This window comes from Microtus pennsylvanicus, chromosome 3 (assembly GCF_037038515.1).
Source record: "Microtus pennsylvanicus isolate mMicPen1 chromosome 3, mMicPen1.hap1, whole genome shotgun sequence".
In the NCBI taxonomy this organism is placed as follows: domain Eukaryota; kingdom Metazoa; phylum Chordata; class Mammalia; order Rodentia; family Cricetidae; genus Microtus; species Microtus pennsylvanicus.
Window position 1 is genome coordinate 143,169,507 of NC_134581.1, and position 24,097 is coordinate 143,193,603.

Sequence of the window (24,097 nt, forward strand, 5' to 3'; positions counted from 1 at the left end):
GGATCTCTGTCCCTGGGGTACTTTGTTCTTGACGCCACAGATTTCCTAGTTCCAGTGACCCTAGATGGGAGCCACTCAGCTTTGTATAACAAGACAAAGACTCTAGTTTGGGGCCAATGAAGAAATTCTAGAGTCCTCTGGACTACAGGGTTTCAGGAATTATGTGTGGCTGGGTATAACAAGAAGTGGATCAGAGGGAGGGAAAAGGTCTAGGAGTGAGAGAGTCTACTAGTCTTGATATTCTCTGGGAATCCTTCCAGAACATTCAGCTACTGGGGCTCTGGCTTCTGAGAAAGTGCTGTTTCCACCATCGGTATAAAGAATGGAAAAAGGTTAAAGTCAATAATGGAACACATCTCAGCACACATCTGGCTCTTTCTGGTGACTGGGATTGTCTCCTGCTAACCCCACTCCACTGTATTGTCACCATGACTCTCCTGTCAATGATCCACAAGACTCAACCCTATTGACAGAGCCTTATGTGACAGTTCTTCTAAAACTCAGGAACGGGAGGGAGGAAGGGAGAGAAAGACAGACAGACAGACAGTTACTCTTACTGGGGACCAAATCTAGGCAAGTTCTATACCACTGAACCTAGCTCTCTTGTTTTTTTTTTCTTTTTCTTTTGAAACAGGGATCTCAGCCAGTTGCCCTGGCTGGCCTTGAACTTACTCTGTAGTCCAGGCAGGCCATAAACTTGCCATCCTGCTTCAGCCTTCTGAGTAGCTGGGATTACATGTCTAGGTTACTAGGCCTGGCCTCATGTATATGTCTTAATTCTACCACAGACCAAAGCTCTGACTGTCATCAGCTTCTGCACCTGGAGCCCTGGCAGAACAATCTCCAATGAGCAGGACAGATCAACATCTTCTCAAACCACATCTATCACTGGGGCCTCGGACCCACAAGTGCCACCCCATCTGCTGCAGTGCTGGGTTACAAGGGGCGGGCACTGTAGAACATTCTGGTTGCAGAACTATCCTGACTCAAGGAGAGCAAGGCAAGTGGAGGGCATGTTGGGGCACAAGGCTAACACCAGGTCAGCGGTCAGTAGGAAGTAAATGCCAACTGCAGAGACAAAGATACCATGCCAGTCTTGGCTGACAGGCCCCTTCTCGTACTGTGGCATCCTAAACGAGGCCAGCCTAGGACTGGTTCCAAGGCAGCAGCTGTCTGATGACTCCCTTATTAAGTCATGCAAGAGGCACTTGGAGGGGGTGTGGAGTAGGCAGAATAATGCCCCCCCCCACAAATGTCCACATCCTAATCCCTAGAGCCTATAAATATGTCACTTTGTATGGCAAAAGGGACTTCGCAGATGTGATTAAGTTAAAGACTTTGAGATGGGGAGATTATCTTGGATTACCCGTGTGGATTTGATGTAATCGTAAGAGTTCTTATAAGGGAAAGAAGGAGGCAAGCGAGTCAGAGAATCCGACATGACGGCAGAAGCCGATGTCAGGGTGATGCTGTTGTGGCTGGAAGAGGGCCACAAGCCATGGAATGCAGGCAGCCACTAGAAGCTGGAAACAGAAGAAGGAACAGGTCTCCCTGGGGGGGCCTCCAGAGGGAACACAACCCTGCTGACACCTGATTTTAACTCAGTGGAATCCACCTTGAGGTCCCAGCCTCCAGGACTCAGAAGAAATGTGTTACTTAAGCCATTGTGTTTAGTCACTTGCTGCTGCAGCAACAGGAACCAAACATCAGAGGCGTTTGGGGAAGGGTGGACCAAACGCTAATTTTAGAAGTCAGAGCAACGACACTTCTTTCTGGGTGACACAGACATCAGATGGATAGCTGCAGGGTCCTCGGCCTCTGATACCAGCAGTGAAATGCTCTCCATCCCTACCCCCACCCCACCCCCTGCCACCTTGGACTCTGGGAACAGAAATGCCCCCTTGTGTTGGGATTTCCACAATTTCCATAGGCAGAGGACCGGCCCAAGGCTGCCATGGAAAAGCGTCTTGAATCCAGGAGAGCTCCGAACCTCAGCATGGCCAGAGGCACTGGACTCAGGCGGGGCTCAGGCTCTCAGGCAATGGGACTTTTCCTAGGCATCCTTGTCAGATAGGGAGTTGTATTTAAACAGTGTGGGAAGTAAGAGCAAGGCCTTGGAGACAGAATACATCAATTGGGACATTTAATTTGATTTAGGGAAAATGAGGCAAACATTTGAGAACCTAAATAACTAACCAGTAATTAAACTAACAACGAAATGCCCTTGCACTGCAACCCGGCAAGCATAGTGGCCTTTATGGACTGTATTTACAAAGAGACCTGACAACATAATTAGTCCTGTAAATTTTACGCAGCCTGCAGCTAAGGAGTGATGGATTCTGTGTGCGGAGGATGAACAGGGAGAAATGAGGTGGATGAATTTCCATTTTCAGTAAATGAAATTAACACTGCTTAATTAGTGAGGCTGACAAATGAATGACCGGGAAAGATTTAAATCCTTACGAGTAAATCTCTGGCCTGGGCAAGTTCAAGGGACAGAGCAGCAGTGAGTTGAGTGTTCGGAACCGAGGACTGCCGTTGGCCTCTGAGGCACTGCCCCAGAGAAAGGCTGGGCAGGAGGACAGCTGGCTCCTTTGCCCTTCCAGTGTGGGACCTGCTGGGAAGCTTCCTTCCCCATCTCCTGTAGGATGGTCTCAGGACCACAGAGAGAATCTGTTAGGCCACCCCACCTGGCAGACCCTGAGGAGTCTCTGTTTCCCTGCACGGGCTAAGGAGCTGGACTGGACCCCTTCGGTAGCACATGCTGGCACAGTCCATCCCGCTGTCCAAGACCATCTTTTCCTGAATTGACTTTCTTTTATCTTCCAGTATTCCTCACCCCCACTCACCTGCTGACAACCTCTTTCTCCCTTGAGCTTGTGACATGGAGCCTGAACTATGGGGCATCCCTGACTATGCGCTTTGAGTAGCCGAGCATGCTGGTACCAGAAGCCATAGCGGGAAGGCAGATTTACATAGTGGGAAAACAGTATTACAGTTTATACTTCTCTGTCTCTCTGTTTCTCTGTTTCTCTCTGTGTGTGTCTCTCTCCCTCTCTGTCTCTCTGTCTCTGTCTCTCTCTCTCAGGGGTGGTTTTTGAGACGCGGTTTCTCTGAGTAGTCTTGGCTGTCCTAGAATTCATTCTGTAGACCAGGCTGGCCTCCAAATCACAGAGATCCACCTGCCTCTGCCTCCTGAGTGCTGGGATTAAATGGGATTAAAGGCTAATGCCACCAGGCCTGGCTTCCTTTTTTCTTCTTGCTCCATATCTAACCCCAGGAAATTGTATCCTAAGGATGTGACAGGCCCCAGTCCTTCCTAGAATGCATGCCTTTCCTTCTTATACTGGCTAGTTTTTATGTCAACTTGACACAAGCTAGAGTCAGCTGAGAGGATGGAGCCTCAATTAAGAAAATGTGTTCATAAGATGAGGCTGTAGACAAGCCTGAAGTCTATAAAAGAGCAAGCTGAGCAAGCCATGAGGAGCAAACCTGTAAGCAGCACCCTCCATGGCCCCTGCATCAGCTCCTGCCTCCAGGTTCCTGCCCTGCTTGAATTCCTGCCCCGGCTCCCTTTGATGATGAACTGTGTGTGATGTGGAAGCACAAGGCGAATAAACCCCCTCCTCCCCAAGTCACTTTGACCATGTGTTTTCTAGCAGCAATAGTAACCCTAACTAAGACACTACATAATTTTTCTGTAGCTGGGTTATAAAATAAACATCTGAATTTTAGGAGGAACGGGAGCTTCAAAGGCCTGAGCTGCACTTATCAGACTCAATCTCGGAAATAAACCGCAAGTCTCATTCAGTGTCTCTTCAGTTTTTCTCCCCTGGGTTAGTGGTATTTGGGAACTTTCAAAGGCTATGAGAGAGGCTGATAGGACTAGCTGCTCCTCGTGATGACCCTGTCCGCAACTGGGGTGCTGCACAACCGGGGTGCTGCCTCAGCTTCCGCTTTTCCTTCCATGGAGCACACATCTGAGAACACAAGTTGCTCCAGGTGATCTCAGGAGCCAGTGCAGAATTTCTGGGGCCCCACCTCGGCTGGCCCAGCTCAGGCCTGAGGCTGGTGCTGTAATAGATGGTCATCTGAAAACTGGCCAGGGACAGCGGAGAACAGCATTGCCTCTGCCACGGCTTCTGAAGAGGTCCCCATCTCCTCTGCTCTGCTCAGGCCCTCTAAGGGGTTTTGCCGGGGAGAGAACAGGAAAATGTTCTTGGCCTGTATGTCTAAATGCTCCTGGAGCTCGTGGGTCTCTCCTCCTGCCTGTTAGGAGATGGCTCCAGATGGAGGCCTGGCTGGGTGTCAGTCTTGCCATGTCACTAAGGAGACAGAGGCACTGAGAAGTGCTCCCGCAGAGGGAGGTCCTTAACTGTGGGCACCACTGGGCCTGTGCCTCCAAAGGCTAAGGAAAGACAAGCATTTCCTGGGTAAGGACTTGCCCAAAGGAGCTCGGCGAACCCTCCTGGAAGGTATTACTTTTTCTGACTAAGGCTACCTCCCGTGGATGGCTTCACATGGCCTGGATGGAAGATGGGCTGGAATTTATGGGGTTTCTCCTCCACCCTCTGGGGAGGCTCCCACACTCTCACCTCAGTCTCAAGCAGGGAGCCTGGAGGTCCACACCCACTCCCCCGGAGGGCCTACCCAACCCCCAGGCTCTGTTCCAGGCCCAGTAGCTGTGGCAGAGAGGAGAGAATGTGCTCGGTCCCTGCCGGGGGGGTGGAGGGGGTTCACATTTGGCAGCCACCCTCAGGAGTAAGGACACAAAGCAGGCATTTAGGGCACCCTCAAAGGCAGCCCAGACCACAGGGCTGGGAGCAGCTCCAATGTCTCCTCCCTGAGAGGAATAACAAATACCGACTCCTCCCCCTTCCCCTGGATCCCTACCCTGGGCAATCTAAGGGGCAGTGACCAGGAGCTTGTATGCCTGCCAGCCAGCAGCAGCTTAAAGAACGGAAGGATTTTTCTGTTCGCAGAAGCGAATCCTCCCAGCCAGAGAACAAGCTGTTAGCATCAGGGAGTTGTGCCTGGCTTGCCGTGTAGAGCCCTTGCTGTTAGGAGCAGGGACTATCCCCTTTCAGTGGCGGGGGCTCCTGCTTGGCCCGGTACCATGGACACAGGTGCCACCATGCTGCCCCCACCTTGGGTACCACCCAGCAGGGCCAAGAGCACAGGTAACTGTGGTCTCCGGTGTCTTAGGAACAGAAGAATGAACTTCAAGTACTCACTTTTCCTCACCCCTACCCTGCCTCAGGCCTAGTCAGGAAGGGCCTCCATCCCCCTCTTGGAGTGGCTAGGGTCTTGCCATTTCTCCTTGGCACACCTGCACCAGGTCTCCCAGCCTCTCGTCTCAGGCCTGCATTTCCTTCCTGTACTGGACATGTTTCTGCCTCTTCTAGAATTCCTTCAGCAGTTTCTTTCTTGAATGGCTTACCAGGTCCTTTGAGGGCTGGCCCCACCATCTCTCTCCTGCCCACAGGCTTGGTCTACACTGGCCCCTCTGCTACAAAGCCTTCTCCTTCATTCTCTGAGGTTTAGTTGGCATATTCAGCTGTATTCTCTTTACCAACACTAATTGCTCAGATGAGTGTGGGTCTTCTCATTAAAACAGTAATGCTCAACCTTCGTGGGTCTTGACCCCTTGAGGGTTGAACGACCCTTTCACAGGGGTCACCTAAGACCACCGGAAAACAGATATTATATTCTGACTCATAACAACAGCAAAAATACAGTTATGAAGTAGCAATGAAAATAATATTATGGGTGAGGGTCCCCACAACATGAGGAGCTGTATGTACTAAAGGTCACAGGAAGGTCGAGAAGTATTGCACACTGGATTGTGAGCTCTCTCAGAGGGCCAGTGACAATGTCCTGGTCATCTCTGTATTTCACACACCTGCCAGAGAAAGCTCTGAACACACTAGGAGCCTAGGGTCTGTATATGCACGAGTGAACGAATGAATTGCTAGATCACTTACAGGAGCCGTGTCCCACTGCAAAGAGATCCTTGTACTTCGGATTCCTGCCAAGGAAATGTGAACTCGTTGGCACAGTAAACAGACATGGCCCTCCCCCATGGTCAAGAACATTCCCAAGAGCATGGTGACTACCTACACTGCAGACATTGACTGTCCGGCTTAGATTCTCACCAATAGTAGACATTAGATAATCCTGAAATCCAATAAGAATCCAGGTCCTTTTCCCCCCTACTTTGTCACGTGTCACAGTCAAGATGTAAAGTGCAGTAGAAGGACATAGGGCTCAGGACTTGGCACGCAGTGGGTGCTCGGGGACCCTAGATTTGCTGCAATATCTGTGCTCACCAGCAGAGGGCGGTGACGGCCAGGCGCTTGGCTTTGTCATTTTGAAACTTCCAGAGAGGCAGCAGCGTACCCTCCTGGTCCCTGTATTCATCAGAAGCATCCTCATAGTACTTAAAATCTTAAACACAAACAGACACAGTCAGCCAGGAGCTGCCACTCTGTAGCAAATCGATACCTCCTTGGGCAATACAATGAACCTCTTTGTGTTTGGGGCTGGAAATAATAGCAGTACCATCTCAAAGGGCTATTGTGAGAATATAGGTTAAGTATAATATATGCAAAGTGCCTAGAAAAATGCCTGACACAGAACTTCCCCCTGTATACTAGTAATGCATCCATATGTGCGTGGACAGAATCCCAGGTTGTATCCCTCGTCCTTGTGAGCTTTCTCAGTGCTTCAGAAGCTCGGGCCAGAGCGGCCAGATTTCAAGGGTTCAGCTGCCAGCGGCTGATTAATAGTTCTATTCATCCTGCCTCCTAGATTCCTAAAATACAGCCCGACTTTATGCTCACTGCCAAGCCTCACTGTAATGAAGGCACCAGGACGCTCCTCCGTGGGTTCCCCAAACTCAAGCTTCATCCTCAGAGTCGGCTTCCATTTTCACTAAGTTATCCAGAAGACTCACCTTTCTGCTTACCTAAGCTAGAAAGGTGGGGATTCCTTGGCTGATCTCTTTCTACCCTTTCTTTTTTGTTCTCCTGTCTTTTTACATCCATTTTTTAACCCATAGCTACCACCTAGGTTGAGATCGCTAAACCCATCACCTGGCTATTGTATTCTTCAAGTTGGTCTCCCTCCTCCTCCCTCATCAGTCCATGCTCTTCAGGGCCAGCAGAGCAAGAACAGACTCCCCCTCCTCCGTGCCACTCTCCATACGCTTCTCATGGCTCTCCTTCAACAAGGCTCCTGGCACCACCTCCACATCCTTTCTCACCACTTTTTCTTGTGTTTCCCCGTGTTTCCTCATGCGTTTCCAGCTCTAGAATGCCTTGCCCCACCTGGATGACTCTTCTTGCTCTTTCTCTGAGTCTTTATCCTCCTTTTCTATAGGGTCTTCATTTTCCTTCCTTTTTTTTTTTTAAAGTGGGATCTCAGTTGCAAGGCCACAGCATGTGTCGCCTATCAACTGTCAAGAGAGTGGCAGAGGAGTGTGGTCTGATTTGCGGGGGAGGGGTTGGGGAGAGAGAGAGAATCTGTGCATGGCAGCTGGGGGTCTGTAACCTATTATCACTATATACCCAAGCTGGACTGCAACGTCTGGGTTCAAGTGATCCTCCAGCCTCAGCCTTCTATGCTACAGGTGTGTGCCATTACATTTTTTTTTCACTATGTGGTTCAGGCTGGCCTGGAACTCGTGGCCATCCTCCTGTCTCAACTACCTGAATGCTGCAAGTTCAGGCATAAGCCACTATACCTGCATACCTGGCTCTTTCTTGTTAATCTGTCTATCCCAGTCCTGCCTCTCCTCTCCTGAGACATCCATCAGTCTTTTGGCCTGCCCTCTGTGCTGCGCAGCTCCTGGAGAACCGGACCTACCTCGTCACATCCCTCAGCGCGTCCCCAGTGCGTGGTGCAGGGACAGCCACACAGCAGGGCCCCAAAGTCAGGTGGGAAATGGTTCTGCCTTCTCTCAAGTGGAACGGCCAATTAGAAGGAGCGCCCTGATTCTACAGTCAGAGACACGCCCAGGCATTGCCTGGACCCTCCCACAATGCCGCATACCTTGAGGCTGTTGTAGGATTACATTTAAACCTCAAAACTGTCTTGGAACAACAACAACAACCACAAAGATTTAAGTGGCCAGTCAGAAAGGTGTGAGCCTTGATCACATCAAGATTCCTGAGCTTGGGGGAGCTTTGAAAATTCCTCATTTCAGAGCGGGATTAATTGGTAACACTTCTTTATTTTTATTTCTCCTTCACGATTACACTTTCCCAAAGGGAAAACACTGAGCAATTAAAAAAAATCAAAGTTCAATGCATTTTTATGTGACTGCACTCTTACAAATGAAAGCGGTTCACAAGGCCAATTTCTCCATGGATATTAATCAGGCTTGCAGCCCTGTGGTGGGCCACTTGCTGAGGCTGGGTCTCGGGAAGCCACGCTGTGTGAGTGACAGGTTCATTCACAGCGGCTGTGTACTCTGACAGCTTTGAAAGCCACTCAAGGTCGTTTTCCAGCCTGAACAGTAACGAGGGGGCTTGTTTAGGCTGCCGGGCTTGGCAGCCTTAGTTCTGTGTCCCACGGGTGAGCAATGAGCATCAAGTCACCAAGAAGGGCCCGAGGCTGTCAGCAGAGGAGACCAGCCAGCCACATGGTGTTGCCAACTCTGGGGAGGCAGCTGCTCCACATAAGTGTACAGCCTCTCAGGGAGACACAAGCCACTTGGGAATGTGCTCTTCGTACCAGGGAAGGAGGCCATTTCCTTGGCGCTGTCAGAGACTCCAGAATTTCCCAGGCCCCCAGGATTGGAGCATTTTTGAATCAATTTCTATCTTCCCCTCGTCACTAATTAATTGCTAAGGTAGATGTACTGAGTGTTGTAGTAATATGGGGCGGCAGGGCTGCGTCCCCAAACACCCCAGCCGCCTGGGCTAGGTTTACCCTAAATAATTACACAGACACTGTACTCATTTAAACACTTGCTTTGGCCCTTAGCTCTAGCCCTTACTGGCTAATTCTCACATATTAATTTAGCCCAATTCTAATCATCTGTGTAGCGCCCCTAGGTGCGCTTACCGGGAAGATTCTAGCCTAAGTCCATCCTGGGTCGGAGCTTCATCACGTGCGTCTGCCTGGGAGCTGGGCATGGCGTCTCTCCTGCGTCTGCTCTGGAGAGGAGAGCTGTCGAGTCTGACCTCACTTCCTTTTCCTCCCAGTGTTCTGTTCTGTCTACTCCACCCACCTAAGGGTGGGCCTATCCAATGGGCCTAGCAGTTTCTTTATTGCTTAGCCAAAGAAATCAACAGATTGATATATGACACTCCCACATCACTTCCCCTTTTTCTGTTTAAACAAAAAAAGGAAGGCTTTAACCTTAACATAGCAAAATTACATATAACAAAACAGTTATCAAGTAAAAGTTACATCAGAAACATTTATACATATAACAAAATTGACCTTAAATCTCTATAAATAAAGCAAAATCTATACTAATGCAAATTATTCATACCTATATCATATCCCCCTTTAAATGTAAAAGAACGTTTATAAACCATATTTGGGAACATGGGCGCAGTTTTTTCTCTCCAAACTGCTTCCTGCTGAATGGGGGCGCTGTTAATCAGATTATTTAGGGTGTAACCTGTGTGCCAGGTTTATCTCAGTTGGCAGTTGAGCAAAGCAATTTTCTGAAGATGTTCACAGCAACCCTTCAGGAGGACGTGGTCCATCATACCAAATCAGAATAGAAGAAATGAACAGGGTCTCATCCTCTGTGAAAACAAAATAAGAAACTCCTTTCCAAAGCATCATGTCCTTAAACCCAAATTCTGAAATCATACCCTCATGATATCCGTTCTGGTTCCACTTGGCAGCCCATATAATGAAATGTCTCTCTGTACTTAGCTCCTTCACAGTCAAAAATTTTAAAGAAAACACAATAATACAAAGAATCCAGACTCTCTGTGAATTTTTCATCTTTACGCGGCTTATTTTTACTCTATCACTTTACTTTATTCTGTCTCTTTAAAGACTTTACTTTTACTTTTTTCTTTTTAAACCATTAACTTTTTTCTCTATATTCTTTTTCTTCTCTGTCCCAAGCCTACGTACATTCATCCAACAGTGTAACTCATTTAGTGGTCTGAATCTGTCCTATTGTGAATCTGCAATTTTTTACTATCCAGGAGCACTTTTGATTTGCGCCTTTAAATCACTAGGCGCTTAAGAATCTAAGCTGTGACATTCCTAAGTTAACTTTTTGCTTTTTGAGCGTACATCTGTAGACCAGGCTGTCTTTGAACTCTCAGAGATCCTCCTGTCTCTGCCTCCCAGGCATTGGGATTAAAGGCGTGTGCTACCACACCTTGAACTCACAGAGATCTGTTCGTCTCTGCCTTCTAGGCACTGGGATTAAAGGCGTGTGCTACCACACCTTGAACTCACAGAGGTTTACTTTAAGAATTTTAACTTTTAGTCTGTATATATTTTTAACACTGTAAATCATTTAAAATTTTTCTTTGTCTTTGAATCTCTTTACTGTATCTCTCTCTGTTTTTCTGACCACATGAGTCTTTAATTTACCAAGCAATATCAGTAGGACTGAAGGCGTGGCTTTGCCAGCTAGATCCAGTCCATTCCTTAGCTTTCCAGCCTCATGGCTGATGTACAGGCTGCAGCCATGTTTATAGCCACACCTGGCGTTTCAAGGTCCCTGCCAGCCAGCAAGCTACAACAGACAATACTCAAGTCCTCTATCGGTAGCCGGCCCTCCTCCCTCAAACAGTCAGAGTGTGCCCTGGCAGGCTGGCCCAGAAAGCCGGCATTTTTAAAACAACACAGGCTTGTTCCTGCTGCTGAGTCAAGAAAATTTCAAAATGGAGGACGTACCATTTTGTGCTAGCTCTGGGGCTACCAGGTAGGAGCGGCACTCAGCACTTTAATTCTGAGACTGAGCGTGCAGCACAGAAATTCTTTTCATCCAAGTTACATCCAAATCTGACACGCAGAGCACTGCGCAGTCTGAAAACACGTCTCTGTATGGCAGCAGGAATCCGCCATGCTCTTCCGCCTGCCTAAGCCTGATTCTACCTTCTGCCCAGGAGCAGGCGGGAAGCTCTGAGTCATCGCACCGTCTCAGAGCACTCTCCTTCCGATCCCAAGCGGGAACACAAACATAAAGCCAGAGTTTGCACTGGCGGCAAAGCCCCAGGAAGCAGCTTTAAGATAACGCAGCTTTTTTTCTGCTGCTGTTGCTGAATCAGGAAATCTCTCTACAGCACGCCACCAACAAACAGCAAAAATCTGTGTTAAATGCTCTCTCCCTTATTTTTAAGCCTTCTCAGGTTTTTTAAGTGGGTTTAGTTAGCCACACGTCTGGACGTCATTTGTAGTAATAGGGAGCGGCGGCGGGGTTGCGTCCCCAAACACCCCAGCCACCTGCCCTGCCCGGCTAGCTTATGGCCCGAAATAATTACACAGATACTGTATTCTTTTAAACACTTGCTTTGGCCCTTAGCTCTAGCCCTTACTGGCTAATTCTCACATATTAATTTAGCCCAATTCTAATCATCTGTGTAGCGCCCCTAGGTGCGCTTACCGGGAAGATTCTAGCCTAAGTCCATCCTGGGTCGGAGCTTCATCACGTGCGTCTGCCTGGGAGCTGGGCATGGCGTCTCTCCTGCGTCTGCTCTGGAGAGGAGAGCTGTCGAGTCTGACCTCACTTCCTTTTCCTCCCAGTGTTCTGTTCTGTCTACTCCACCCACCTAAGGGTGGGCCTATCCAATGGGCCTAGCAGTTTCTTTATTGCTTAGCCAAAGAAATCAACAGATTGATATATGACACTCCCACAGAGTGTGCTCCTGTGAAATGCCTCCTCCAGCTCGGAGGCTGCTTAGCCAGTGATGAAGTGGTTTGTCAACAGATCTACCAAGGGCATGAGCACATGCACACAGACACAGGCACACACATAACAGAAAATAAATAAAAATAATAAAAACTTACATCCCTTTAAGTCTTACCTTGAGCAACATCATCATATGTGTTTTGGTTGACCATTCGCTCCACAATCTTAGCAGCTTGGGACACTTTGGTGATATCATCACTCTGTGGGATACAGAAGTCACACGTCCTCATCAGCTGGTGCCTGGCAAGGCCATGCCATGTGCCCTGAGCCAAAGCCCAGGTTTGCAACTGGTTTGGCAGTAGACCCCTGTTGTTGCCTATCTCAAAGGGCTCAGAGATGGCTCACAGCCCAGTTTCCCACAACCACCACGTTCTGGGAGCCCTTTTCTCATGGGTGCGCAGGGTCTGAGAGTCCCTGGATAAAGCTGCTTCTTATTCTCCCATCCGGTTTGTTTTGGAAAAGGCATGGAACAGAGCCCAGGAAGGCACTGGAGGGCAGAGTACACTCAAGGACCTGTTAGAGGCTTCGGTGGGGCAGAGAGGCTTTCTCAGATCAGGGAAGACAGATTCCCATGAAAGGCCTAAGGGAGGGTCTGGCCCAAACGCCTTACTTCTTTAGTCTCAGGGTGAGGGAGTCACAGAGGCCCAAGCGGGGCAATAAGCTTCAGGTGGAATGCAAGGCAGAACTGTGTCTGCCAAGCCAGGGCCCTTCCCAGACCACAGACAAAGCGGCGAGTTCTGCCCTGGGAAACGACTCCCTCTGAACCAAGAAGCAGCTTCCAGAGAAGTAAACTGCTTGGCAAGTTAACAGAGATGCAAGAGGTTTAGGGCTGGCAAGAAAAGCACAAACAAGGAGGGGAAGAGATGACGGTTCAGCAGTTAGGAGCACTTACTGCTCTTGCACGAGACTAGAATTCCATTCCCAGTACACATTCTGGGGAGCTCACAACAGCCTCTAACTCCAGCTCCAGGGGAATCTGTGCCTCTAGACGCCAAGGACATCGCCTCCCTGTGCATACAACCCTCTTCCCCTACATACACATAATTAAAAATACAAAAATAAGTCTTTAAAAAAAGAAAAGAACAAAGAGTTTGGGATGAGTGGCAGAAGGGAACAAGCTAAGTATGTATCCAGACAGTGACCACGGTTGGATGTACGAATCCTGGAGACTAGCACTGCTGGGGGAGGCCATGCTTGCTGGGATTAAGAGACTAGGTTGTGGGGGTGGCAAGATTGCTTCGGGTAGAGCCCGAAGATCTGTGTTCATCCCCGGGACTCACATGGTGGAAGGAGAGAAATGACCCCCACAAATTTACTTCTGTCTTCCACACATGCTGTGGCTCGTGTGAGACACTCTTTCCACAAATTAAATAAGTAAAATCTAGTTAAAAACCTTAAGAAGAGACAAGGTTCTAGATCACACAGGTGTATTTCTTTCCCAGTTAGACACAACCCTGAGCAAGTTACTTTGATTCTCTGGGTCGCAGAGTCCTGGGACAAAGTGAGGATGGATGGGTGGCCTCTCACTCAGAGACCATGTGGGGGGTAAACACAACAATGCAACGTTGATTTAACTCAGTTCCTGGTGGCAGCGCAGTTGGAGGAAACACAGTTGAGTGGTGGAGGCTCACGCATTGGCATCTGGGAAATGGCTCTTGAAGGGCCCTTCACCACTCTTCAGACTGACTCTATCTCAGAAAACTGGGCAAGGAGGGCCAGCGTTGGAGTCTGTAAGTATAGCGCTCAGAGTTCACCTGTTCCCAGATTCCCCCTTCCACTTCTTGACCTAAAGCACAAGCTCTCCTTTCATTGCTTCCGGGCCAGCTTGACTCTCCCTGTGTGCGGCAATGCTTGCTGTGGACAGCTAGCCAGTTAACTGACACTAGCTTTCCTGGCTCTTCTGCTACAATCTGAACTACAGACCTGAAGGTAACCCCTCTGATGCTGCACTGCAGTGCCTCAGCTCCCCACGTCAACGTTCCCTACTGCAATCTCGTCCAAGCTCCACAAGCCTGTGTGGCCTATTACCAACAGTGGCAATGCTGCTAGCCCTGTGTCTACACATTATTGTGGCTCGTCGACAATCTTGCAAAGTGTGACGTCATTTCAGATGGCTTTACACTTTGGGAAACTGAGGCTTCTTAAAGCTCCAGCTCATATTATCAAAGCCAGACTTGAATCGTGAGTCTGTGGGCTTCAGAGGCCATGCTCTTGTCCCTACTCCATCTGACTACACTACCCTTGTCCTGGGAGACCTAGGCCGGACTCTAGATGTGCCCAGAGGAGAGTATAGAGGGTATCACCTCCACTGCCCCAGATGCCATCTTGCTGGAGCAGCCACAGCTCTTTGTGGGTTCTGACTGACCTGGTAGCTTCTGATCCCATTCCCCTATGCCTGCCAAATCCTCCAGACCAGACAAGCTTGCATTCATTTCTGTGTATTCAGCCAAGTCACTAATGAACCTGAGACCTTCTTGTAGGATATCATGAACTTACTCTCTTTTCTCCCTGCCCACACCTGAGCCTTTTACCAACCTAAACAGACAGAGGTCTTTGAGGAAACCGTGTTTCTCTGCTATAGCTCTAGGTCTAGGCAAAAGGGAAGGTGCCGCCATCCTCACTCGTTCTTAGAGACAACTGGGCTCAGCACCTGGCATTCCCAGCTAGAACTCAGTTCCTTTGGGGAAAGGGTTCTTGCCAAGATACTCACCCAGGAATGGTGTACATTATTCACACAGTGTCCTACCTCACCATGGCTTCTTGGCCTAGCGGATCAGTGTGGGAGAACATTCATCTATTCATCTAAGTGAAACTCTGTGAAACTGTTACTTTGCCTCTCTAAAATACCTGATTGGACTAATAAAGAGCTGAATGGCCAATAGCTAGACAGGAGAGGGATAGGTCAGGCAGAGAGAATGAATAAAGAAAAGAATGAGAAGAGGGGGAGTGAGAAAAGAAGAAAAGAAGGAGAAGAAGATGCCAGGAGCCAGCTACCCATCCAGACAAGGAATAAGAAGAAAAGAAAAGATATACAGAAATAGAGAAAGATAAAATCCCAGAGGCAAAAGGTAAACAGGATAATTTAAGTTAAGAAAAGCTGGCTGGAAATAAGCCAAGCTGAGGCCGGGAATTTATAAGAAAGAATCGTCTCCATGTGGTTATTTGGGAGCTGGATGGCAGGCCCCTCAAAGAGCAAAGAGTAAAAGAAGTAAAAAACAAAGCAACTACACATCAGAATCTGCCCATATCCCTGTTTCCCATGTCAGCAAACTGGAAGAACCAGAGTGACAGGAAGTGTTGACATCAGCTTTGGCAGGCTTTAGGTCCCACATCAATTTTCAGTCTCAGCCACAGAGTCTTCTGTTTTCTGGGTCTTGATGACTCTAGTTGGGGTTTCTGCCATTATGGGTTCCAGCAGGGCCAATAGCCCAAACTCTCAAGGATCTTCAGCCTAACCCAGACCAGAGCCTCCTCTGGTGCCTTGAGGAATGGTGCGAGGGAGCCAAGGATACTGACACAGCCCTCGAGGCAGGAGCTCTATCCCACAGAGACTGTGTTCTTAGGATGGCCATGACCACTCAGTGTTTGATCAGTGATTCAAAGGAAATGAAAGTCTCTATTAAGTCATAGCAGGGGACCCTCAAACCTCCCGTCAAGTGTGACATCAGGGTCATGGAACAGAACTAAGAGGACATGGGCACAGCTCGGGTAAAGAAAACTTTCTTAACTGAGCTGAGTTTTAGTGCGGTTGGAGAGGAGCAGAGCCACTTCCCTGTGAGTGCCCTGGGCGCTCTCCAAAGTGCTGAAACCAGCCCCTAGCTTCTTGTGACCCTCTTCCAAAGCAGGTCACATCCATAGAATCTTCACTCTGGGACTCCTTCTCCAAACCTAGATTTCTCTCTCTCTTTAGGAATAAATGAGGTCCCCAGCATCTCCTGTGGTGCTATCCCCCATACCATTGCCCCATGGTTGCATCCCTTTACTCTATGGTGATCCCTAAACTCCTGCAGGCTCACCCTTCTAAGTCCCCAGCCATGGTCTTTCTAAAACTCCCACTTGGCTCCTTATGGTCAACCCAACTCAAGGCAGCCACATCCACTGGCCTGATGATGGTGGTACCTAAGACAACTTTTGAAGACTCACTGACCTAGTTTCACATCTGTAGCTGTGATAAAAATACCCTGACAAGAGCAACTTAGGGGGAAATGGTTTATTTTAGTTCAAAATTCCAGGTTACAGTACATCATAGCTGGAAATTCAAGGCAGCAAGAACTTGAGGCATCTGGTCACATCACAGTCGGGGAAAGACAATGAATGCATGTACACCTAATACTCAGCTCACGTTCTCCATGCTACACAGTCCAGCACCCAAACCTAGGGAATAGCGCCACCTACAGTGGGTTGGGTCTTTCCTTACCCATTAATGTAACCAAGACAGCCCCCACAGACACACCCACAGGCCAATCTGATCTACAACCCCCTTGAGACTCTTCCCAGGTGCTAGATCATGTCACGTTGACAACTAAAATGATCATGTCACTCACTTTAACTATCAGACGTAATTAAATCAAAGACTGAGGGCAGAAGAACTTAACTCACCCTAAACTCAGCGAAGACAACTTATCCTTAGATTCTCACCCCTAACACAACTTGGTGACTTTCCTATGATATAGATAATACAGACTTTTCAAGAAACTCCGTCCTAGGCCAGTGACTCCCAAACCCTTCTGACTTTCAAGAATATTAATCAGGGGGAAGATGGGAACTGCCAGAGACAATTCTAGCTGTCCTTATGTCTTCTCCTGAGGTAAGAAATTACCCACACCTCAATATCAGCCTTCCCCCTTGAGCGTCTGTGAACCCCTTCTATGTAGCAAGCTTTTATTTACCTACAGCCCAAGGCCCCACTCAGACATTCTGTGACCAAGCTGCAGACACCCCCACCAAACCTGGGACTCCATAGATGTCAGTTTCCTCATGGCCATCTTCTCTGTCTTCTTAGCCACTGGAGTCTTTGTCTTCTCCTTCTCTTTGGTCTTTTCCTGTTTCTCAAGCTCATCTACATAGGCATCATAGATTTCCCACTAGGGGAGAGCAAGACAGAAGAGTCACCAGAGGGCAGAGCTTTCAGAGGGCCAGCTCTTCAGCCTGCAGGAGTCGGCTGTGTTAACCTGTCAAGTTGGCACCTTCCTGTCATTGAATTACATGTTCAAAGTCCATCTTCCCTACCAGGCATCTGCTCTAGAACAGGAAGGAAGGAGTTTTCAGGGTTCTTCTGGGCTGGGCTTAGCCACCCTGAAGCACAGGGTCTGCATCTTAAGCTGGAGGTCAGTTCTAGGTTTCAACCCACAACAGGAAGAGAAAATGGGCATCCATTTGGTAACTAATAATTTGTTGAAGATATCTAAGACTGAATTAAGAAATATTTTTTTAAAATCTTCCTCAGTTGGTAAGATAGCTTGGAGACTAAAGGCCCTTTCCAGCAAGCCTGATGACCCGAGTTCAATCCCTGGGACCCATATGTTGGAAGGAAAACTGACTTCTGAAAGCTACCCTCTGACCTCCATGCATGGAACACACACACACACACACACACACACACAGAGAGAGAGAGAGAGAGAGAGAGAGAGAGAGAGAGAGAGAGAGAGAGAGAAGAGAGAGAGAATTAATGGGAAAAATGTCTGCTTCTGCGGTAGTGGAAAAACATATTGGCTCCAGCTGACCATCTACTTCACTGCCCATCTCAAGATTAGAAAGAATAATAATAAATAGGCGTTCTGCCAACTAGAGCTGGAGAAAGGAAAACCCAAGGGCTGTAGCAGCTGTAGCAGAAGCAGCAGCAAGAATCTGGGGCTGGGCAGATGCAGTAGCTCACAGGGAATGCTTCCCAGACTGGGCAGTCACTGCCACCTGGAGGCCGGATAGGCACACCTTACATTTAAAAATTCTCCCCTCTCTGTGCCGCACTTCGGCGGCGTTTGTTATCTCATTCAGAGCCCGCCATCCTTTGTTGACAAAGAAAGAAACAGAAGGATTAAGAAAGAAGCAAGCATACTATGTCCAGGATCCCACAGTAGGAAGAGCAGAACTTGGGCCTGATTCTAGCACCTGTCCAAGTCAGCACCACAGCCAGGAGGGCTTAATGGGAAGGAGGAGAGTCCCCAAGAATACAAAAGGCAGTCAGAATGTTGGCACTTTAAAGTCAATCACAGGGTGCCACAGGCTACAGAGTCCACGGGAACAAGCATTCTACCATGTCCTGGGGAAGGCTCCAGAAGCCATCCATGCCTCCAGCATGGCGGCACGAAGCAGGTTCAGCACTCACTATGGGGGACCTAATGTGATGTGCCCAGTGTTCGGGACTGATAGCTCAGGACGACATGCAGGGAGATGGATGGATAATTAAGGCAGACTGGAAGACATGCCAGTCTCCTGTGCTGCTGAGTGTTCCAGGACGCATGGGAGGGCAGATGGAGACAGCTTTCGGGCTGACCCAGGATCTTACCTGATTGGCTGTGGCTGAAAAGTTTGTTCTTGGTGGAGGCTCCATCTGACACTCTCGATCCTAGAGAACAGAGACAACAGGGGACCCACAGATGGTCTCTCCTCCCTCTCCCTTAACCCAACAGACAGACAGCTTTAGGAGAAGCATTTTGGTTGGAGCTGAGGAAGGGGTGGGACAGAACTGGAGAAGCAAAGAAGAGCCTGGTGAAAGACGGAATTATTCAAATCTCACATTTGTTTTTCCATTCTGGCCTCCTTCAGTAGCCTAAGCTGGAGGACAAGGGCAGTGAAGATCAATTATGCCAGTTTTAAATCAAGAAGAGGTCCAGGTTGGAGATGGACAGACTTGCAAGAGGTCAGCCTGTCACCAGTCTCCAGACACAATGCACAGAGGCTAGCCTCCCATAAGCACCAGGGCTAATGTCCCTTACATGAGAAGGCTTCTCCTCAAAACTGGGCTCTCTGCGTCCAGCATGTAAGTTGCTTGCTCCACACTGTGTATAACCCGACTATCCAATATCAACCTAAGGACCACACAGGGTGATGAGGTGCTGCCCAAGACTGACTGACCCTGGAGACCCTGCCTCCATCATAGATGCACTGTGTTCAAGTAGAACACTTAGTGAGCATCCCTTACCTAAAACCCTGTCAGGCTCTCTCAGCCTGCTTCTCAGGACCCTTCATCATCAGGGAATGTTCTAGATTTTCCAAGCTGATCTACCACAGAGACCATCAACCTCTATTAATATTGTTTCTAGACTCCCCATCCCCCTGGCACACTGTGGTCCTGATTTCTACTCCATCTTCCCAGTCTAGCCCAAGTTGCAGCCTCTCAGTGGAGTCCAAGGGCTCTGGCCTTCCTCTGAATGACTAGATGGCTTACAGGGACTTGAACACATATTCCAGTTTTCCTTGGAGAGGGAAGCTGTGGTCTGTCCTGTCGCCCCTCTCCAGGCTCAGGCCTGCAAGTACTGGTCTTAGGCTTAGGTCTGCCAGAGAACTTCAAAGTAAAGGGGTGTGGTGAGGGAATCTACCCTGAGGGGGATTGCTGAAGATCTGTAAAGGAAGGGGTGGGGGGATCTACCCGGAGGGGGTTGTTAAAGGTCTGGGATGCTCTCTCGCTGAAGTTAAACTGGTTAGTGAGTTTCCGTTCCTTGGGCTGCACAGGAGCCATCAGTTCCTCTTCTGTCACTTTTTCAGTGGTCTGGAAACAAAGATCAGGAAGCCAGGGTTTAGCTGTGGGAGGGAGACAGTGGACGGTCAGGAGTAAGGGGAAGGAAGCCCTGGCCCGGCAGGATGGGGCGGGCAGAGGATGCTGCCAGGAGTGCTGGCACATGCAGCCTCTCTCACCGTTCTTCCCTGAGTCACCCCTAAAGCCTCCATCCATAGCTGCCCTGGAATGGTGGGAACAAAGAGCAATGCTGTCGCACCTCGGTTGCAGCAGGCACGTCTGTTTGACTCCCAGCTTCGGTCTCTGCTTCTTTGGGTTCTTCATCCTCTTCAATGATCTCTGTGTCTGAAGTCACCACCTTGGCCGACTCCTGTGAACCTTGACAGGATACTGCTGATGAGTTCAGGGTCCAAGCCAGCTCAGTCCTGCCTGCTTGTCCCTTGGGCTCCCCATGACCTGGGTTAGCTCCCAGGTCTGTCCAGACCAGCTCCTCAGAGATCCAGGCTTGGGGCTGCAGCCCTAGGCTGGCCGTGTCCTACCTGCCACCAGCTCCTCTCGGTAGTGCTGCCTCCGCCCTTCATCCGAGTCCTTGGGGATCAGGTTTCCCACCTGGCTGAAGTGAATCGCCAATTGGTTCACAAAGCCAATAAGTTTATATGTGCCTTCCTGAAAAGAGGGGATCCCACAAAGGGCTGGCATCAGAATGTAGTCTGCCTTAATTCTCTAGAGCAGAGATTCTCAACCTTCCCAATGCTGTGACTGTTTAATACAGTTCCTCATATTTTGGTGACCCCCACCATAAAATTATTTTCATTGTTACCTCATAACTGTAATTTTGCTACTGCTATGAATTGTAATGTAAATATATATGTTTTCCTATGGTGTTAGGAGACCCCTGTGAAAGGGTTGTTTGCCCCCAAAGGGGTCGTGACCCACAGATTGAGAACCACTGCTCTAAATTAGCAATCCACCTCTGCTACAGGGACTATAACCCCCAATCCTAATGTTTTCACTAAATTTCTGCTTAAGGTGAAAAAAGACATATAAATGAGGGGTTTTTTTGTAAGTTCTCATCAAAGACTCATTTTTTAATTTTTTTTTTTTTGAGATTGGGTCTGACTACATAGCCCACAGTGGCCTGGGACTCTCTGTGGGCCAGGCAGGCTTCAAACTCAGTGCCGCTTAGTTCTACCTCCCAAGTGCTGGGATTAAAGGTACGTGCCACCACACCCAGCCTTAAAGACGTATTTTTAAATATCCTCTGCATGCAGCCTGAAGTGTCCCACATTTACCCATCACTGGTTCAGGAGCTTTGTCTCCTACATTCATGCCAAGGGGTTCCTAGCTCATCTGCCTCACCTTGAGCAGGTCAGAATAATTGTCCAAAGACCTAGCATAGCCTCGCCATGCTACTTTAATGCATGTCAGAGGGACCAGAACATCAGAGGTGACCAGATCTCTTGCCTGCTATTTCTGTTCAAGAGGACCACAGAGGTCCAGAGAAAGTTTGGGTTTGGCACTTGTCCAGGTCACACAGCAGATGAGAAGCAGGGCTGGGCTTCAAGCCCAGGAAACCGTATTTGTTCGTTCAACAAATAATTTTGAGCAGCTACCATGAGCCAAGTATTTTCTAGGTGCCCAGGACATAAAGTTGAGCAACAACAGACACAGTTCCTGCTTTTGCAGAGCCCATGGTCTGGAGTTCCTGTGGATATTGTGTTGATTGGCCTCCTAGCAACCCCAAAAATGGACTTGGAGACCAGAGGTCCCTTCCCTTCTTTTTTTTTAAAGATTTATTTATTATGCATACATTTATGTACTTATTATATATACAGTATTTATGTATTTATTATGTAAACTGTATTCTCAGTGTTCTGTCTGCATGCAGGCCAGATGAGGGCGCCAGATCTCATTACAGATGGTTGTGAGCCACCATGTGGGTGCTGGGAATTGAACTCAGGACCTTTGGAAGAGCAGGCAGTGCTCTTAACTGCTGAGCCATCTCTCCAGCCCCCCCACTTCCCTTCTTTTAAGACAGTTCTGTTCAACCATTTTACATCATGTGGAAAATAATCATATTTATATGGCACCATGAGATTAAAAAATCTTGCTGGGCAGTGGTGGCACAGGCCTTCAATCTCAACACTCAGAAGACAGAGGCAGGAGGATATCTGAGTTTGAGGCCAGCCTGGTCTACAGAGAGTTTCAGGACAGCCAGGACTGTTGCTCATAGAAACCCTGTCTCAAACAAAAAACAAAAAAACAAAAAAAAACAAAAAACAACAACAACAACAAAAAAAAAAACAAAATCAAAGTCCCTATGAAGCCCTTTCTCTCTGTAAAGGATGAGGGACAGGAAGTGTGGTTAAAAGCATGGTCCTTGTGAGCAGAGCTAGAGTCAAGTTCTCGGTCTGCTGTCATTACCTTCATGACCTTATCTTAAACCCCCAGGCCCTGGATTCTTTCTTCTATCAAATAAAATAATTATAACCAATTTCAAGGAAGTGTAAGTTTTGGCAATAATGAAAGCAATCCATTAACACAATCCTAACACACAGTAGGTGCCCAGTATTAATGCTCAATGAACAGTAACTGATTATCTGATGGAGGTTCCCATGAGAACAAATGATCCATCCAGTTTTCCTCTAAGACATCACCTCAATCCTGTCCTCAACAGCTGACTGGGAACTTCCTCTTCAATTTAGGGATGGAATTTGAATTCTTTAGCACAACAAGAAAGAGTAGCAGCTTTGGAGCCTAAAACCAGACCTTTCAGAACCAACAGTGTAGAGACAGCTGTGTGGGAGAATGTTCGACAGGCCAAGAGATACTGCAAGCACAGCTAAGGTGAGTGTCCCTGGAGAGCAAGAAGAGGATACTGAAGTGGAAAAACAATGCTTGCCCTGAGGTGCACCTTCCACAGCCAGGCCACTGAGTCCCAGCAGGCCCCTATTTCTAATGTCAAGACAGGGTACAGGAAGGTATAACCCTGTCTAACATGACTTCAGGGAGTAAAAGACAGCTCTCCTCCAACCTCTGTAAATTGCCATGTAGCAAAACTCTTGAATAGCTTCTTTTGGGAAACATATCTGGATTTGCTTCAACATCTTTGTGGAGGAGCCGACTACACAATCTGAATAAGAAGCAGTATATTCATGAAATTTTCATAAGACATACACAGATGTTCATTATTTAGCAGCATTATTTAGAATTGCCCAAAGAAGAAACAATCCAAATGTCCATCAACTGAACAATAAAGAGAATGGAGCATATTCATAGAATATAAAATATTATTTGGCAATAAGAAGACATGGAGTATTGACATGTGCTATAACATGGATGAGTTGGAAACATGCTGAATGAAAGAAGCCAGTCACAAAAGACTAGAAACTATAGGACCCATCTCTTCACATGTCCGGAATACACAAGTCTAGAGACAGAAATTAACCTAGTGCTTCCCAGGGCTAGAGGAGATGGAGAGTTGAGTAGTCACAGCTATGGGGTGTGGCGTTTTCTGGGAGGAAATGTTCTAAGTCTGGCAAGGCAGTGCACACCTATAACCCTAGCCTCAGGAGTGAAAGCAGAAGGACCAGGAATTCAAGGTCATACTCAGCTGCACAGCAAACTCAAGATCATCTTGGATTACAAGAGAGTTTGTCTCTAGGAAACAAAGCTAGGACAGAAATGTATGGAAACAGGTTGTGTTGAGAGTTGTACCTGGCATCCTACGTAAAAATACTTCATCTAGGGCTGGAGAGATGGCTCAGTGGTTAAGAGCATTGCCTGCTCTTCCAAAGGTCCTGAGTTCAATTCCCAGCAACCACATGGTGGGTCACAACCATTTGTAATGAGGTCTGGTGCCCTCTTCTGGCCTGTAGGCATACACACAGACAGAATATTGTATACATAATAAATAAATAAATAAATTAATTAATTAATTAAAAAAATACTTCATCTAGGATCTGAGACTGGCACAAGGAGTGGAACTAAAAGGCCTCAAAGTGAAGTAAGAAACAGAGGCATGACTTCCACTTTAGATCAAAAGCATTCTGAAATTCTCTCCAGGCCTTACAGGAGCTGACCTGCCGTGGTCTAAAGCATGGTGCTGTCTCTTATGTATGTATGTATGTATGAATGTATTTATTTATTTATTTATTATGTATACAACATTCTGCCTCCATGTATGCCTGCACGCCAGAGGAGGGCACCAGACCTCATTACAGATGGCTGTGAGCCACCATGTGGTTGCTGGGAATTGAACTCAGGACCTCTGGAAGAGCAGCCAATGCTCTTAACCACTGAGCCATCTCTTCAGCCCGGTGCTGTCTCTTATGAAGACATGCTGCAGGTTATCTGCTAAGAACTTGCTCACACCATGGTCACTAAAAGATGGCCCTGGGAGTCATCCACCTGCCTGGATGGCTCACATATCAAGAGACTCTGCCCAGAGCCTGCCAGAATTCCTCTCAGATGGGAAGGCCCTGTGTGATTTGAGGCCAACATCTCTTGCAGAGAGGACTCTGTTC

At 48.1% G+C, this 24,097-nt stretch overlaps 1 protein-coding gene across 2 annotated transcripts in view; it reads right to left on the reverse strand.

Moving 5' to 3' along the window:
• Positions 1-24,097, reverse strand: part of Dnai1 (dynein axonemal intermediate chain 1) — a 68,557-nt gene that overhangs the window by 16,630 nt on the left and 27,830 nt on the right. For both annotated transcript variants that reach the window (XM_075967459.1, XM_075967460.1), the window contains exons 5-12: positions 20,111-20,237; positions 19,831-19,949; positions 19,485-19,604; positions 18,402-18,461; positions 16,846-16,980; positions 12,012-12,096; positions 6,330-6,447; positions 5,985-6,028 (exon numbers count right to left, since the gene is read on the reverse strand). In XM_075967459.1, the coding sequence (XP_075823574.1) occupies positions 5,985-6,028; positions 6,330-6,447; positions 12,012-12,096; positions 16,846-16,980; positions 18,402-18,461; positions 19,485-19,604; positions 19,831-19,949; positions 20,111-20,237 (808 nt within the window). The remainder of the gene's footprint in view (positions 1-5,984; positions 6,029-6,329; positions 6,448-12,011; positions 12,097-16,845; positions 16,981-18,401; positions 18,462-19,484; positions 19,605-19,830; positions 19,950-20,110; positions 20,238-24,097) is intronic.